Source organism: Schistocerca serialis, chromosome 1 (assembly GCF_023864345.2).
Source record: "Schistocerca serialis cubense isolate TAMUIC-IGC-003099 chromosome 1, iqSchSeri2.2, whole genome shotgun sequence".
NCBI lineage: Eukaryota > Metazoa > Arthropoda > Insecta > Orthoptera > Acrididae > Schistocerca > Schistocerca serialis.
In genome coordinates this window covers 1,018,341,105-1,018,355,045 of record NC_064638.1, presented here as the reverse complement: position 1 = coordinate 1,018,355,045, position 13,941 = coordinate 1,018,341,105, and the positions used below count along the sequence as shown (strand labels likewise).

Sequence of the window (13,941 nt, the reverse complement as noted above, 5' to 3'; positions counted from 1 at the left end):
TTTTCATGCCCCAAGTAAAATTAAGGACATACTTGGCTCAGTCAAAGACCACCTAGGACTGCAGACTCCGGGCGTATACAGTATTGAATGTGAATGTGGTACGAAATACATCGGACAAACGCAGCGCTGCATCACGCAGAGGCGCTCGGAACACATTAGAAATGTACGCCTTGGTCAGACAGAAAAATCGGCGAAGGACACACCTTCCTCTTTGAGGGTACGAAGAAGCTGTGTGACGCTAAAGGATTTTGGGATTCAGTTTTCAAAGAGGCTGTAGAAATTCGGTTGAACAGCAACCTGATCAATCGAGACACTGGTTTCCAACTTAGTACAGCTTGGAATCCCGCAATAACTAAAATTAGAAGAGAACGCTCCGGCACGAAGACGGTAGTGGCCACAGACGTATTAGGAACCGGCAGGGACTCGACGCCCGGTCCGCGCCGCGAACCCTCCACCACTGGCGCGGCGGCCGATTCCGCAGGTACCTGATTGGTCGGCGCCCGGAATCAGTCACTGGTCCAGGAGCCTTTATAGGACCGCGCAACACAGCATCTCGACTCTTCGCTTGAAGATGATGGGTATGAAACACTTCGAAACGTTGCGAGAAGATGACGCCTTTACTCGGCTGACCACCCGAGAAGATTTCACGAATGGAATACGCCGAGAAAGTCTCAAATCACATTTTACTCGCCCATCGTTTCCCTCCTGTATGCGTACCATACTATGTTCCACAAAACAACCTAACAAATCCAAAAATTCATTATCCTCCAATGTTTCAATGACACATACCGTACCCACAGGTAGATTTGACTCTACACTTACCCAAAGTGACTTCCTGGTGTCACTAGACACACACTCAACCGAATTAAGCCTTAATGCTAATGTACGCAGTTCAATTGGTTTGTTCATTATGTTGAACGCCCCTCGCAACAGTTCTGCATCGACAACAGTTTCTCCTAGCTGAAATAACTTTCCACCAAGTTCCACAGTTCATTGTCCAAGGTCAATTTTAGCATGATGTTGATGCAGGAAATCTACTCCTGGGATCATGTCATAGCCCTCACTTACCCATGGTACTACTACCTCAATGCCTGCATCAAATTCGACTTTCCCTATGCAAAAGTCAATTGTTACTGACCCAAAAGGTGTGACCTCCTTATCCCCCACTCCACACAACCTACAACATGGTGGGTCTAACTTCCATCATCCCATTAAACTCTTAGTAGCCACTGACACTTGCGCCCGTGTCCAACAAAATCTTAAACTTTTTAGTTCCTATGGATCCTACCACTGAACATTCCACCTCTGTATACGTATTTGTAGCATTGAAATTAGACGGGAGCTCCCTTAGGTGGGTCTTGGGCCCCCTCTGCCATTTAATGATTGTCCACCTCTACTGACTCCACTTCTCCATCCTCCAAGCCGCCGATTTCCACCCCTTCCTCTATTCCTCAGTGACTGGGTACATTGTCTCTGCACATGTCACATACGAGGGTAATTCCAATTCCTATTTTTTCGAAGTGAAAGAAGATGTTCATAACTTTCTGAACAGCATGGCGGCAAGCTTGTATGACATGGGCATACAAAAACTGCCACAGCGTCAGCGTGAACAGAAATGCTGATTATGTCAAAAAATAGCTAAATGTTCAAGCTGTAAACTGATGTAAACCATTGTAGAAATAAACAGGTCTATGCACTTATAAAAAAATAGAAGACCTTACTTTTGGGATTACCCTTGTACGACCACACTTATAACATTTTATACTTGCTGAAACACTGCTTGTCTATCACATACCTCCACTGCCACGTCTATTTCCTCACGCTGAATTGCCAGCTGAATGGCTGAATACAAATCTTTTGCAGACCCTTCACAGACTTTCCGTGATATATGCACTGGTAACCCCCTCAAAAGTACATCAAGTGACCTTTGCTCGGCCTCCTGCAACAGAACACCATTCACTTTATCGCTCTGACCCAACTCATAAGTATACTTTATACTTTCTCTTATCCTGTCTGCAAATTTCTCTACCGTCTCCCCCTGCCTTTTTGTCATTGTACTCAACCTCTCCCTGAAGTACAAACTGCTATTCTGTTATGGAATAATCAAACTCGCGGCGGCTGGATCAATCTCCTGCTGCAGTACCCTAGGCAACAACTACTGATCCGATGTGGTTTCCCACTCAGTTCTAGCTGTTAATTCACTTCTCAACTGTGTATTGTATGGTGTCAATTGTGCTACCTTTTCCAACAAAATCCGTACCACTTCTGGTTCCGACACACCTCGCGTCCCTGACTATGCCCTTGTGTTGCTTTCGCTCTCAGTTAGTCCCGAAACAAAACATTTAAGTATAAGAATAACCTGACTTCCTACAGCTCCGTATCATCATACACCAGTACAAAAGTAATCAAATGCCTGAAAAAAAAAACATCTTACTGCCCCAAACACACTAACACTTATTCTGACAAAATAATAATAATAATAATAATAATAATAATAATAATAATATGCCTATGGAAAACATCTAAAATGGCCTGCCAGGAGCCATACTCAAAACACAAACAAAAAAAGAAAGAAAACGTCCAACACTCAAAAAGAAAAACTGGCCAACACTCACCACATTTTGTGACTGTAATGCAGGCGGTGGGCTCGAACGTCCTACTGTACAGATGACGACCACTATTCTGACACCAAACATAGAGGGGATGTTGGACAAGGATGGTCTGTCAGGATGCGCCATATTAAGACTTGTCCGAGTTTCCCAAGTGATTTATAATTTCCAGCTACAGTGCCCCATTCTTCTCGGTCTGCGTCACCGGGTCATGTAAAGCTGAGGACACCACTTTCCTGTCTATGAAATGACTTAGCACGGAATGGCTGCCTCAGCAACCCAGGCAATGCTCTGCTGTGCGTCGGCCTTGTACGGCTGCGGAGTTGTGATGATATCAGCGACTGATGACCATAGCTGTTAAGTCCCATATCAGGCTGTGCCAGCAGTCGACCCAGCGGTCTTCGCCCCTACCGCCTCAGCGGCGCTAGTGGGAAGCCTCGGGATGCCTCCAGCGTGCGTTGGGAGCCAACAAGACTGCCCATAGTAGTGAGCCATGGCATGGCCCACTGCTGGTGGCTGGAGACCGCACGTTGGCCTCAGAGGGTCGAACCAGTGACCTGCTGTGGACTGGATCACTGACGCCCCATCTGCTACTGCGTGTAGCCGCCAGTGTGACATGCTAAACTGTCCAGGGGAGCTGTCACACTTGAATGCCTTGTTAGTGAACCGGTGCCTATTTATACACGGTTGTGCGCCTCTGTTTTGCTAACATGCTACTCTGAGTCATGTACTCATAACACCTGGGTTGGGCCAGTGGGCCCCTTCTGCCTGTAACAAGCACCATGCAAACCACTGTGTTTACTCTTTTCAGCGGGTCTACGGCCCTGTGGCCTCCATTCTACTTCGCAACCGGTGGTAGCATAACTTACTGTCAACAGGCCTGCACCTGGCTGTAACTTGTGCATTCCGAAATATTGCACTGAAGCTAATGTTTTCCCATCTGAAACAGTGGTGCTGCTACACTGTCAATACTATCTCTTTGAAATCATTTCACAACTTTTCTACGCTTACATGATCAGATCGGAAGGGGTGAAGATTGTCTCTTAAAAAGGCGTTAAGAGAATTTTTATCAGCTTTTTTAAATAACTATACTTTGCATTTCTTTTGATGGTTATAGGTTTTACGGTATTCAGCTTAGCAGCAAATGCCTTGTGGTCACTACTCCCTGTATTCGTCATGATATTCACTATTTGTCCAGGATTATTTGCTGCTAAGAGGTCAAGTATGCTTTTGCAACCATTTACGCTACGAGTGAGCTCATGAACTAATTGTTCAAAATAATTTTCTGAGAAAGCATTCAGTACAATTTTGGATAGCATTTTATGCCTGCTGCCAGCTTTAAACATACCATCTATAATGGTATGAATCTTGTATCTGTTTGAAATTAGACTGAAGTTTTCTTTGAACTGTTCAGCAACAGTATCTTCTGAGTCGGGGGGTCGGTAAAATGATCCAATTAATAGTTTAGTCCAATTTCACTACAAGGCAAACTACTTCAGACAGCAATAAATATGCCACCACCAACCGTATGTAATCTATCCTTTCTGAACACTGTTCGATCATTTGAAAAAATTATGGCTGAACTTATTTTTGGCTTTAGCCAGGTTTCTGTACCTATAACTATTTGAGCTTAAGTTCTTTCTATCAGGGCTTGGAGCTCTGGTTCTTTCCCAACACAGCTATGACAATTTACAACTACAATACTGATTGTTTCTACAACTACCTTACCATGTTTTACCTGCCCCCTTTTAGACAGACGCCCTTTCTGTGGTTCCCTGAGACCCTTTCACCTAAAACTGCCCAGTCCCTTCCACACAGACCCCACTACTTGTGTAGCTGCCTCCTGTGTGTAGTGGACTCCTGACCCATTAAGCGGAACCTAGAAACCCACCAACTGATGGTGCAAGTCAAGGAATCTGCAGTCTACAAGGTCACAGAACTGACTGAGTCTCTGATTCAGACCCTCCACTTGGCTATGCACCAGCTCGACGATGCTGCAAATGGTGAGTTCTGCCTTAATCATGGAAGCAAGACTGGTATTCTTTACCATTTCTGCTAGCCGCCCGAAACCAGAGAGAATCATTTGTGTATACAGAGAATAATAGCAGTCATATCACACTTCCCTGGGACACTTCTAATGAAACGCTTGTTTGTGATGAATACTCACTGTCGAGGACAAGATATTAGGTTCTATAACTTAAGAAGTCTTTGAGCCACTCACATATCTGTGAACCTATTTCATATGCTTGTACATTTTTCAACAGCCTGCAATGGGGCACCGCTTTCTGGAAATCTATAAATATGGAATCTGCTTGTTGCCCTTCATCCATAGTCCACAATATATCATGTGAGAAATCGGCAAGCTGAGTTTCACCTGAGCGATGCTTTCTACGACCATGCTGATCTGTGAATATGAGCTTCTCAGTCTCAAGAAAATTTATTATATTCGAACTGAGAATAGAATATGTTTAAGGATTCTGCAGCAAACCAACGTTAGGGATATTGGTTTGTAATCTTGCAGGCCCGTTCTTTTGCCCTTCCTATAAACAGGAGTAACCTGCACTTTTTCCAGTCACTTAGGACTATGTGCTGGGTGAGAGACTAATGATAAATGCAAGCCAAGAAGGGGCCATAGCCATAGTGTACTCTTTGAAAAATCAAACTGGGAATGGTAACCGCCAACCAGCTGTGTACTTCAATTACAGACACTGCCAAACTTCAGCAAGGGTCAATCTTGACCAGCCAATTGCAAAGTACAATGGTCAGCACTTCTCCCTGTACCTACCCCATATTTCCTGTTCCTACTTTTCACTACTCAGGTACCTCACTTTATGTTTTCCTCTATGTTGTCAGCAACCTACTTCCTCCCCCTTGGATCTCTGTGTGCAACATGGAAGGAAGGAAGGAAGGAAGGAAGGAAGGAAGGAAGGAAAGAAGGTAGGTAGGTGGATAGGTAGGAATGGATAAGGAAGGAAAGGGGGGAGGGAGGAATGGCTAGAGAAGGAAAGGGGGGAGGGAGAGGGATGGGGAGTGGCAGGAGGGAGGAAGAGGAAGAGGGAGCCAGGGAAGGGGAGGGGGGGGGAGAGAGAGACAGAGAGAGAGAGAGAGAGAGAGAGAGAGAGAGAGAGAGAGAGAGAGAGAGAGAGAGAGAGAGATACTTACCAAATTCATCAAAACCATTAAAACCCATCACATATCGAGACAGTTCAAGTTTCATGCATTTCATTCCGACAGGACATTGGTAGCCAGAATCAGGATCCAACGAGCAAAATGTATCAGGGATTGCCAAGCTGTTAATGGTGATGTATCTAAAATAAATAAAACTGTTGTTAATGACATTTTCAAACATAATATAACTTAATTTAGTGGTGGCATATATGTGTTCTTCCTATACATCAATAATGAACAAATGTTTGAAGCAAAAGAATACAGCAATTTACAACTTGAAATAAGATTATCTAAAATGGTTCCAGAAACAGAAAATAACTCAGCAGGTTTTCTTACTCATAAATCATATTTGAATGTTGTTTGTTTGTGAGAAGATCACGCCATGTCTCATCTAACAACAAGGTTGTGGTTAACCAGCCTGCAATAAGGCTGCTCATATTGGTTGGGATACCACCACTGTCATGTGAATGTGGAGTTGATGGGTTCAGCAGGGCTATACTCAATTCCATGCAATATCTCAACAATGCTAGCACATTACTGGTGCTAGAGAGGACAGACATGCTGTTCATTCAGCCATGCAGGATTGTGCTGCCATGTCACACATACCTCAAGTAAGGAAATGGACTTGTATACAATAAGTCAAGCATTCACATGAATAGTGTGACAATATCTGGAGCACCATGGAGTGTCAGCGTGGTGACCACTGTTGCAACTTTGTTTCACACGGCAGCAAAGAGAGGCACACTGAAAAGTGATACACCCAAAGGAGTAGCACCATGTCATCTTTCAGATAAGTCCTACATAATAAATCATGATGGATGTATTCATGTGTGGAAGGTCCAAGAAGAAGGAACATTGCCAGACTGCATTCATCATCATCATCATCATCATCATCATCATCATCATCATAATGATGACGTATGGCTGCGAGACATGGACATTGAACTCATTTACAAAAGGGAAACTTAGGACAGCACAGAGAGCCACAGAGAGATCAATGCTGGGCTATACAAGAAAGGACAGGAAAAGGGCAGATGACATCTGGTCTGTCATGAAGGTTAACGACATCTTAGAGACAGTAGGTTCATTGAAATGGCAGTGGGCTGGCCACGTCACAACAAGAAAAGACAACAGATGGACGAAGCTAGAACTGCAGTGGAGTCCGAGAGAGCACTGGAGGCCTAGAGGAAGACCACCAGACGGATGGGACAAAGACATCAAGAAGATTGCTGGTAACACCTGGCAGAGAACTGCCCTAGACCGTCCCACTTGGAAAAGACTGCTGAAAGCCTACCTGAATCCATGACTCGAAGAGGCCATATCATTTAACGATTGAACTGGCTGATGATGATGATGGTTACAACACCTGGTGCAGTAGTATGGTCACTTCTGGTTTACACAGCTGGTTATTTGATCAGCAGCCATAACATATCTGTCTTATTCAGAGCATTCAGACAAGGTTGGCACTGGTGGTGACATCTACAATGTGCTGACATGAGGAAAGTTTCCAACCAATTTCTCATACACAAACAGCAGTTGACCAGCGGTGCCTGGTGAAATGTTGTTGTGATGCCTCATGTAAGGACGAGAAATGCATACCATCATGTTTCCGACTTTGATAAACGTCGGATTGTAGCCTATCGCGATTGTGGTTTATCGTATCGCAACATTGCTGCTCGCTTTGGTTGAGATCCAATGACTGTTAGCAGAATATGGAATTGGTGGGTTCACGAGGGTAATATGGAATGCCGTGCTGGATACCAACGGCCTCGTATCACTAGCAGTTGAGATGACAGGCATCTTATCCGCTTGGCTGTAACAGATCGTGCAGCCACGTCTCGATCCCTCAGTCAACAGATGGGGGCATTTGCAAAATAACAAACATCTGCACGAACAGTTCGATGACATTTGCAGCAGCATGGACTATCAGCTTGGAGACCATGGCTGCGGTTACCCTTGACGCTGCATCACAGACAGGAGCACCTGCCATGGTGTACTCAACGATGAACCTGGGTGCACGAATGGCAAATCGTCATTATTTTGGATGAATCCTGGTTCTGTTTACAGTATCATGATGGTTGCATCCATGTTTGGCGGCATCACGGTGAACGCACATTGGAAGCGTGTATTCGTCATTGCCATACTGGCGTATCACCAGGCGTGATGGTATGGGGTGCCATTGGTTACACGTCTCGGTCAGCTCTTGTTCGCATTGATGGCACTTTGAACTGTGGATGTTACATTTCAGATGTGTTACGACCCATGGGTTTACTCTTCATTCGATCCCTGCGAAACCCTACATTTCAGCAGGATAATGCACAACTGCATGTTGCAGGTCCTGTACGGGCCTTTCTGGATACAGAAAATGTTCGACTGCTGCCCTGGCCAGCACTTTCTCCAGATCTCTCACCAATTGAAAACGTCTGGTCAATGGTGGCCGAGCAAATGGCTCATCACAATACGCCAGTCACTACTCTTGAAGAACTGTGGTACCGTGTTGAAGCTGCATGGGCAGCTGTACCTGTACATGCCATCCAAGCTCTGTTTGACTCAATGCCCAGGCGTATCAAGGCCTTTTTATGGCCAGAGGTGGTTGTTCTGGGTACTGATTTCTCAGAATCTATCCACCCAAATTGCATGAAAATGTAATCACATGTCAGTTCTAGTATAATATATTTGTCCAATGAATACCCATTTATCATCTGCATTTTTTCTTGGTGTAGCAATTTTAATGGCCAGTAGTGTAATTCAAGAGTGCATGTTGCACATATTATCGGAACATGTCTTCATATAGAGAGTTTTCAGCTGTTTCCCTGACAAGCACATGGTCCAGATCTCTCACCTGCTGAAAATATCTACTCGTGGATTGCTGAGAGACTGACACTCCACCACTTGCCTGTCACTACACTTAATGAACTCTGGCACAGAGTTGAAATAGCATGGAGTGACAAATCCCATATCTGCCATCCACGCTCAGTTTGAGTCAATGCTATCCAGGTTAGAGCCATTACTACTGCCAGGGGTGGCAGCTCTGTGTACTTGTTTTCTCACCTTGTACATCCCCAAATCACCTACAAATTTAATCAGGTGTTCTTCCTTTTATATTGCAAATGCACAATAAGTAAAATTTCATTATATGCTACCATTCCTTGTGTTACAAGTATAATGGCTAGCAATATAGATATAATGGATGTATGATGGAGACAAGAGAAAGTACATGTTGATATTACAGACCAGAGACAAGAGAAAGTACATGTTGATATTACAGACCAAACAGTAACAAAGAAAATCGGATATAATTTGGAACAGTGTCCTGATGTCTTATATTGGCCTGCTTAGCATCCTCTCAGATATTGTAAAAGAGATGGGGGTTACAGGTAATCTTTATTGCCTTTCAACTGTGATGTTAGAGAAACTATGGTGAAAATTTAAAACAAAAATCTTGATTGTTTCTCATTTCCAGGGGTACAAGATATCAACACTGAGTTTTTTTGCAGACAACACTGTCCTTTTTGGCAAATGTAAACAGTATTTAAGGCAAGTATTAAATACAAACCTACAGTTCAAAACATAGGTTAGTGATAAACCAAGAAAGACAAAAAGGGTATGTTACGAAACAACTCCCATTTTACATTAGATTATTCTTTTCTGTAAAACAAAGTGGGTATTTTTCCTGTAGTCAGTTTCCTCACCAGAATAAAATCAAATACAAGTACCTTAATTGACACAACTTTTATAGACCAAAGTTAAACAGACAGTGTTGCCAATAATACAGTTCTGAATGGACTCTCTGACTTTGATGGGTAGAGACTTACAATAAACATAAATGTTTGCCAGAATAAAACTGTCCCTATTTGCAAAGTTGTTAGGTTAATAATAATAATAATAATAATAATAATAATAATAACAATAACAATAAAATTCTGTACTCCAAATCATGCTCAAAGATGCACGCTGGAAACATACCTTCCTGTCCTGGGTGGAAAATGAAGATGTCTATGTCTACACAGATCTAGTTATGTAGCAAGCCTATGACAGCAAGGGCCAAGGCATGTTTATGTGCACAAGTCATAAATACGGAGCTGGTTCTGGAATCAGCCGACCACAACTGTGAGGGTGCTTCCCCTAATGCTAGTACCAGTACAAGGCGAACACAACAAAGTGGGTGCAAAAGAGTATAGTGTGGTCTTCAGGCAACTTGCACAGCACTGTGGTGGTTCTTATGCCTTGGCACTCATAAATGCAGCTCAAAGCAGTTATGGGCACTTTGTGTCCACTTCTTGCCTTGGTATATCTGTTTCAAGTATACAAAATTGTTAAGACTTTTGTGGCCACTTGTTGACAAACTGCCTATTGGCTTCTGTCTCGGGTTCTTCGGCTGACGTTCATCTAATGATTTTTCTGACGTTTCGCCACCACGAGTGGCTGGCATTGTCAAAGCTTCACCCTCCATTGCCGGTGGTAAACTGGAGGCGAGCTCGCGGCCGCAGACTATATGTACCTGGCGCGCCAACATCCGAGGGCTTCTCCGCGGTCATTTCCAGTGCGGTTCTCCTCTTGCTACCTGCGACGGTCGTTCACTGCAGTACGGGCAGCCAGGATCCGTTTACCTTAAGGCTTTCCTCTTTCTTGTTGAAACTGTTCACGTGGTTTTGGATTTCTACAGCTTCTCTGAACAAGCGCGTGTGATAGTGCTTCTCTACAGCCGGAACTTCCGTGTCAGTGAATTTTATTACGTGGTCGATCTCATTCAGTGCATGCTCTGCCACGGCCGATTTCTCCACCTGCCCCAACCTGCAATGTCGCTTATGCTCTTTGATCCTGGTGTTAATTGATCGTCCAGTCATTCCGACATAAACTTTTCCGCATGTGCATGGTATACGGTATATTCCCGACATTGCAAGTGGGTCTCTTTTCTCCTTTGCCGATCTAAGACACTCTTTGATCTTCCTTGTCGGTTTGAAAATCGTCTTTACGCCGTGTTTGCGCAACATACGGCCGATTCTGTCCGTCACTCTGGGAATGTATGGCAGAAAGGCCGTATCCGACATTTCTTTTTCTGGTTCCTTACTTCGCCAAGTGTTTGGCTCTTTTACACTTCTAATGTAATTTGTGGAGTACCCATTGCTCCGCAGAACAGTTTCCAGGTGTTGCATTTCTCGTTTGAGGTGTTGAGGCTCACATATTCGTACATGCCTCTTTTCTGGCTCGGGTGGTGGTTTGACAGATTGTGTAGGTATCGGTCCATGTGTGTCGGTTTCCAATACACGCTGTGTCCCAGGTTTTCGCCATCCCTTGTGACCAGCATCTAGAAATGGCAGTTTCTTGTCCTTTTCTACTTCCATGGTAAATGTTATGTTGGCATGGAGGCTGTTCAAGTGTCTCAGGAATTCACCGAGCTGTTCTTCACCGAGCTGTTCTTCACCATGGCTCCACACCACGAAAGTATCATCGACGTACCTGTACCACACCTTAGGTGGACGATTTTCTAACCGACAAGGAAGATCAAAGAGTGTCTTAGATCGGCAAAGGAGAAAAGAGACCCACTTGCAATGTCGGGAATATACCGTATACCATGCACATGCGGAAAAGTTTATGTCGGAATGACTGGACGATCAATTAACACCAGGATCAAAGAGCATAAGCGACATTGCAGGTTGGGGCAGGTGGAGAAATTGGCCGTGGCAGAGCATGCACTGAATGAGACGGACCACGTAATAAAATTCGCCGACACGGAAGTTCTGGCTGTAGAGAAGCACTATCACACGCGCTTGTTCAGAGAAGCTGTAGAAATCCAAAAACACATGAACAGTTTCAACAAGAAAGAGGAAAGCCTTAAGGTAAATGGATCCTGGCTGCCCGTACTGCAGCGAACGACCGTCGCAGGTAGCAAGAGGAGAACCGCACCGGAAATGACCGCGGAGAAGCCCTCGGACATTGGCGCGCCAGGTACATATAGTCTCGCCTCCAGTTTACCACCGGCAATGGAGGGTGAAGCTTTGACAATGCCAGCCACTCGTGGTGGCGAAACATCAGAGAAATCATTAGATGAACGTCGGCCGAAGAACCCAAGACAGAAGCCAATAGGCAGTTTGTTTCAAGTATCATATATCATAACTGATATTTCTGTGACTTTGGTTTTGTATTATGGACTACCATGGCAATAATACTGTGACGGATTATGCTACACTGCTGGTTTTTAACATGTCTCTTTTGGAACTGTTTGCTCACACTACAAACAACAATGGCTGTGCTTGTATTTGGACTTGGAAACAATGATCGTTAACTGAACTTTCTTGAGAGCAATCAAATAAATTTGTTTTTTATAGCTTGAATACACATCTATAGTGAAAAAGATTCCAATGAAATAGGTTCTGGAGCAGCTGTTGAAATAAATCATTCACCCTTGGCTAAACATAATGCTAGAAGAGGAGCTGATCTCACATGGCTATGTGACATTTTGCAAGCAATGTTTATGGAAACCTCTCTTTAATTTTGATTTTGGGATTGCACCCTAAGCTAATGGTATTCCACTCAGGAATTTCCAGTATGTCGACTCCCAGTGACTTAGCAACTTATTGTCTGTTTCATAATATTCTGTTCAGAGTAATGACAGAATTGCTTATACAAAGGATACTGATGAACAGTGTATTACTTTTATAAAGTGATATTAAGTCTATTGAGACTGCTGCTAGCATAGTGTATCTGAGCTATAACAGCTTTGTAATAGCAATTGTCAATTCATTTAATGGTGATAAAATTGAACCTACAGCCTGTCTGGTGTTGATAAACATCAATCACTCAAGGGTACACAACTGATTTAAGTTACACGTAATACAGAAACTTTAACAGAATTCATGAACTTTTTCTTCATATTTATCATACAATTTTGAAATAGTGAAATCTATTATAGATGAAATTAATTTAAATTGCCTTGTATCAACTACATGGACATACAGATCGAGAAAGTAATTTTTAAAGATGTTAAAAAGATAATGATAGAAGAAAACTACAGTGAAACATATGCTAAATTAGAACGTCTTGCTTCATAGCTACCAGTATTTATGGCAATGTCTACAATTTAATCTTATTAATTTCTTGGCTGATTTTTCAGTATTACATTCATTAGCATACATAATTCTTATTGCTGCTACAGATATACTGCAATAACACACAAGATTTAACTAACGTAAACTATATAAAATAAATTGGCACTTGAAACACAAATGAACATCTACATCTACATCTACATGGATACTCTGTAAATCACATTTAAGTGCCTGGTAGAGGGTTCATTGAACCATCTTCACAATTCTCTATTATTCCAATCTCTTATAGTGCGTGGAAAGAGCAAACACCTATATCTTTCTGTACGATCTCTGATTTCCCCTATTTTATTGTGGTGATCATTTCTCCCTATGTAGGTCAGTGTCAACAAAATATTTTCGCATTCGGAGGAGAAAGTTGGTGATTGGAATTTCTTGAGAAGATTCCATTGCAACAAAAAATGCCTTTCTTTTAATGATGTCCAGCCAAATTCTGTATCATTTCTGTGACACACTCTCCCATATTTCCTGATAATACAAAACATGCTGCCCTTCTTTGAACTTTTTCAATGTACTGTGACAGTCCCATCTGGTAAGGATCCCACACAGTGCAGCAGTATTCTAAAAAAGGACGGACAAGTGTATTGTAGGCCGTCTCCTTAGTAGATCTGTTACATTTTTTAAGTGTTCTGCCAATAAAATGCAGTCTTTGGTTAGCCTTTCCCACAACATTTTCTATGTGTTCCTTCCAATTTAAGTTGTTTTTAATTGTAATATCTAGGTATTTAGTTAAATTTACGGCTTTTAGATTAGACTGATTTATTGTGTAACTGATATTTATACTATTCTACTCAAATTGTGGTTCAAGCAAACAAAACTAATGTAAAGCATTTACTTATAACCAATATTTTAGACTCACTTTGGGTCTGTATCATTCAACACACAATGATTCTTCAGTTCACCAAAGAATTGCACTCCAAGAAGCCCATACAATGACATAAAGAACAGGAAGAATAATGTGACATTGTATATTTGCTGGCTCGATCGCCTGATGAAAAAATGACAGAGATATGAGTAAAAGTCAGTGACAAGAGCAGAAATATCAAATATAAGAACAT

The 13,941-nt window shown here is 42.8% G+C and overlaps 1 protein-coding gene across 1 annotated transcript in view; it reads right to left on the bottom strand.

Annotated features, from left to right (window-relative positions):
* The window catches only part of LOC126413465 (sodium leak channel NALCN), a 429,358-nt gene that overhangs the window by 291,976 nt on the left and 123,441 nt on the right, over positions 1–13,941 (bottom strand). Inside the window, exons 7-8 of the mRNA XM_050083266.1 lie at positions 13,743–13,871; positions 5,772–5,917 (exon numbers count right to left, since the gene is read on the bottom strand). Coding sequence (XP_049939223.1) covers positions 5,772–5,917; positions 13,743–13,871 — 275 coding nt within the window. The remainder of the gene's footprint in view (positions 1–5,771; positions 5,918–13,742; positions 13,872–13,941) is intronic.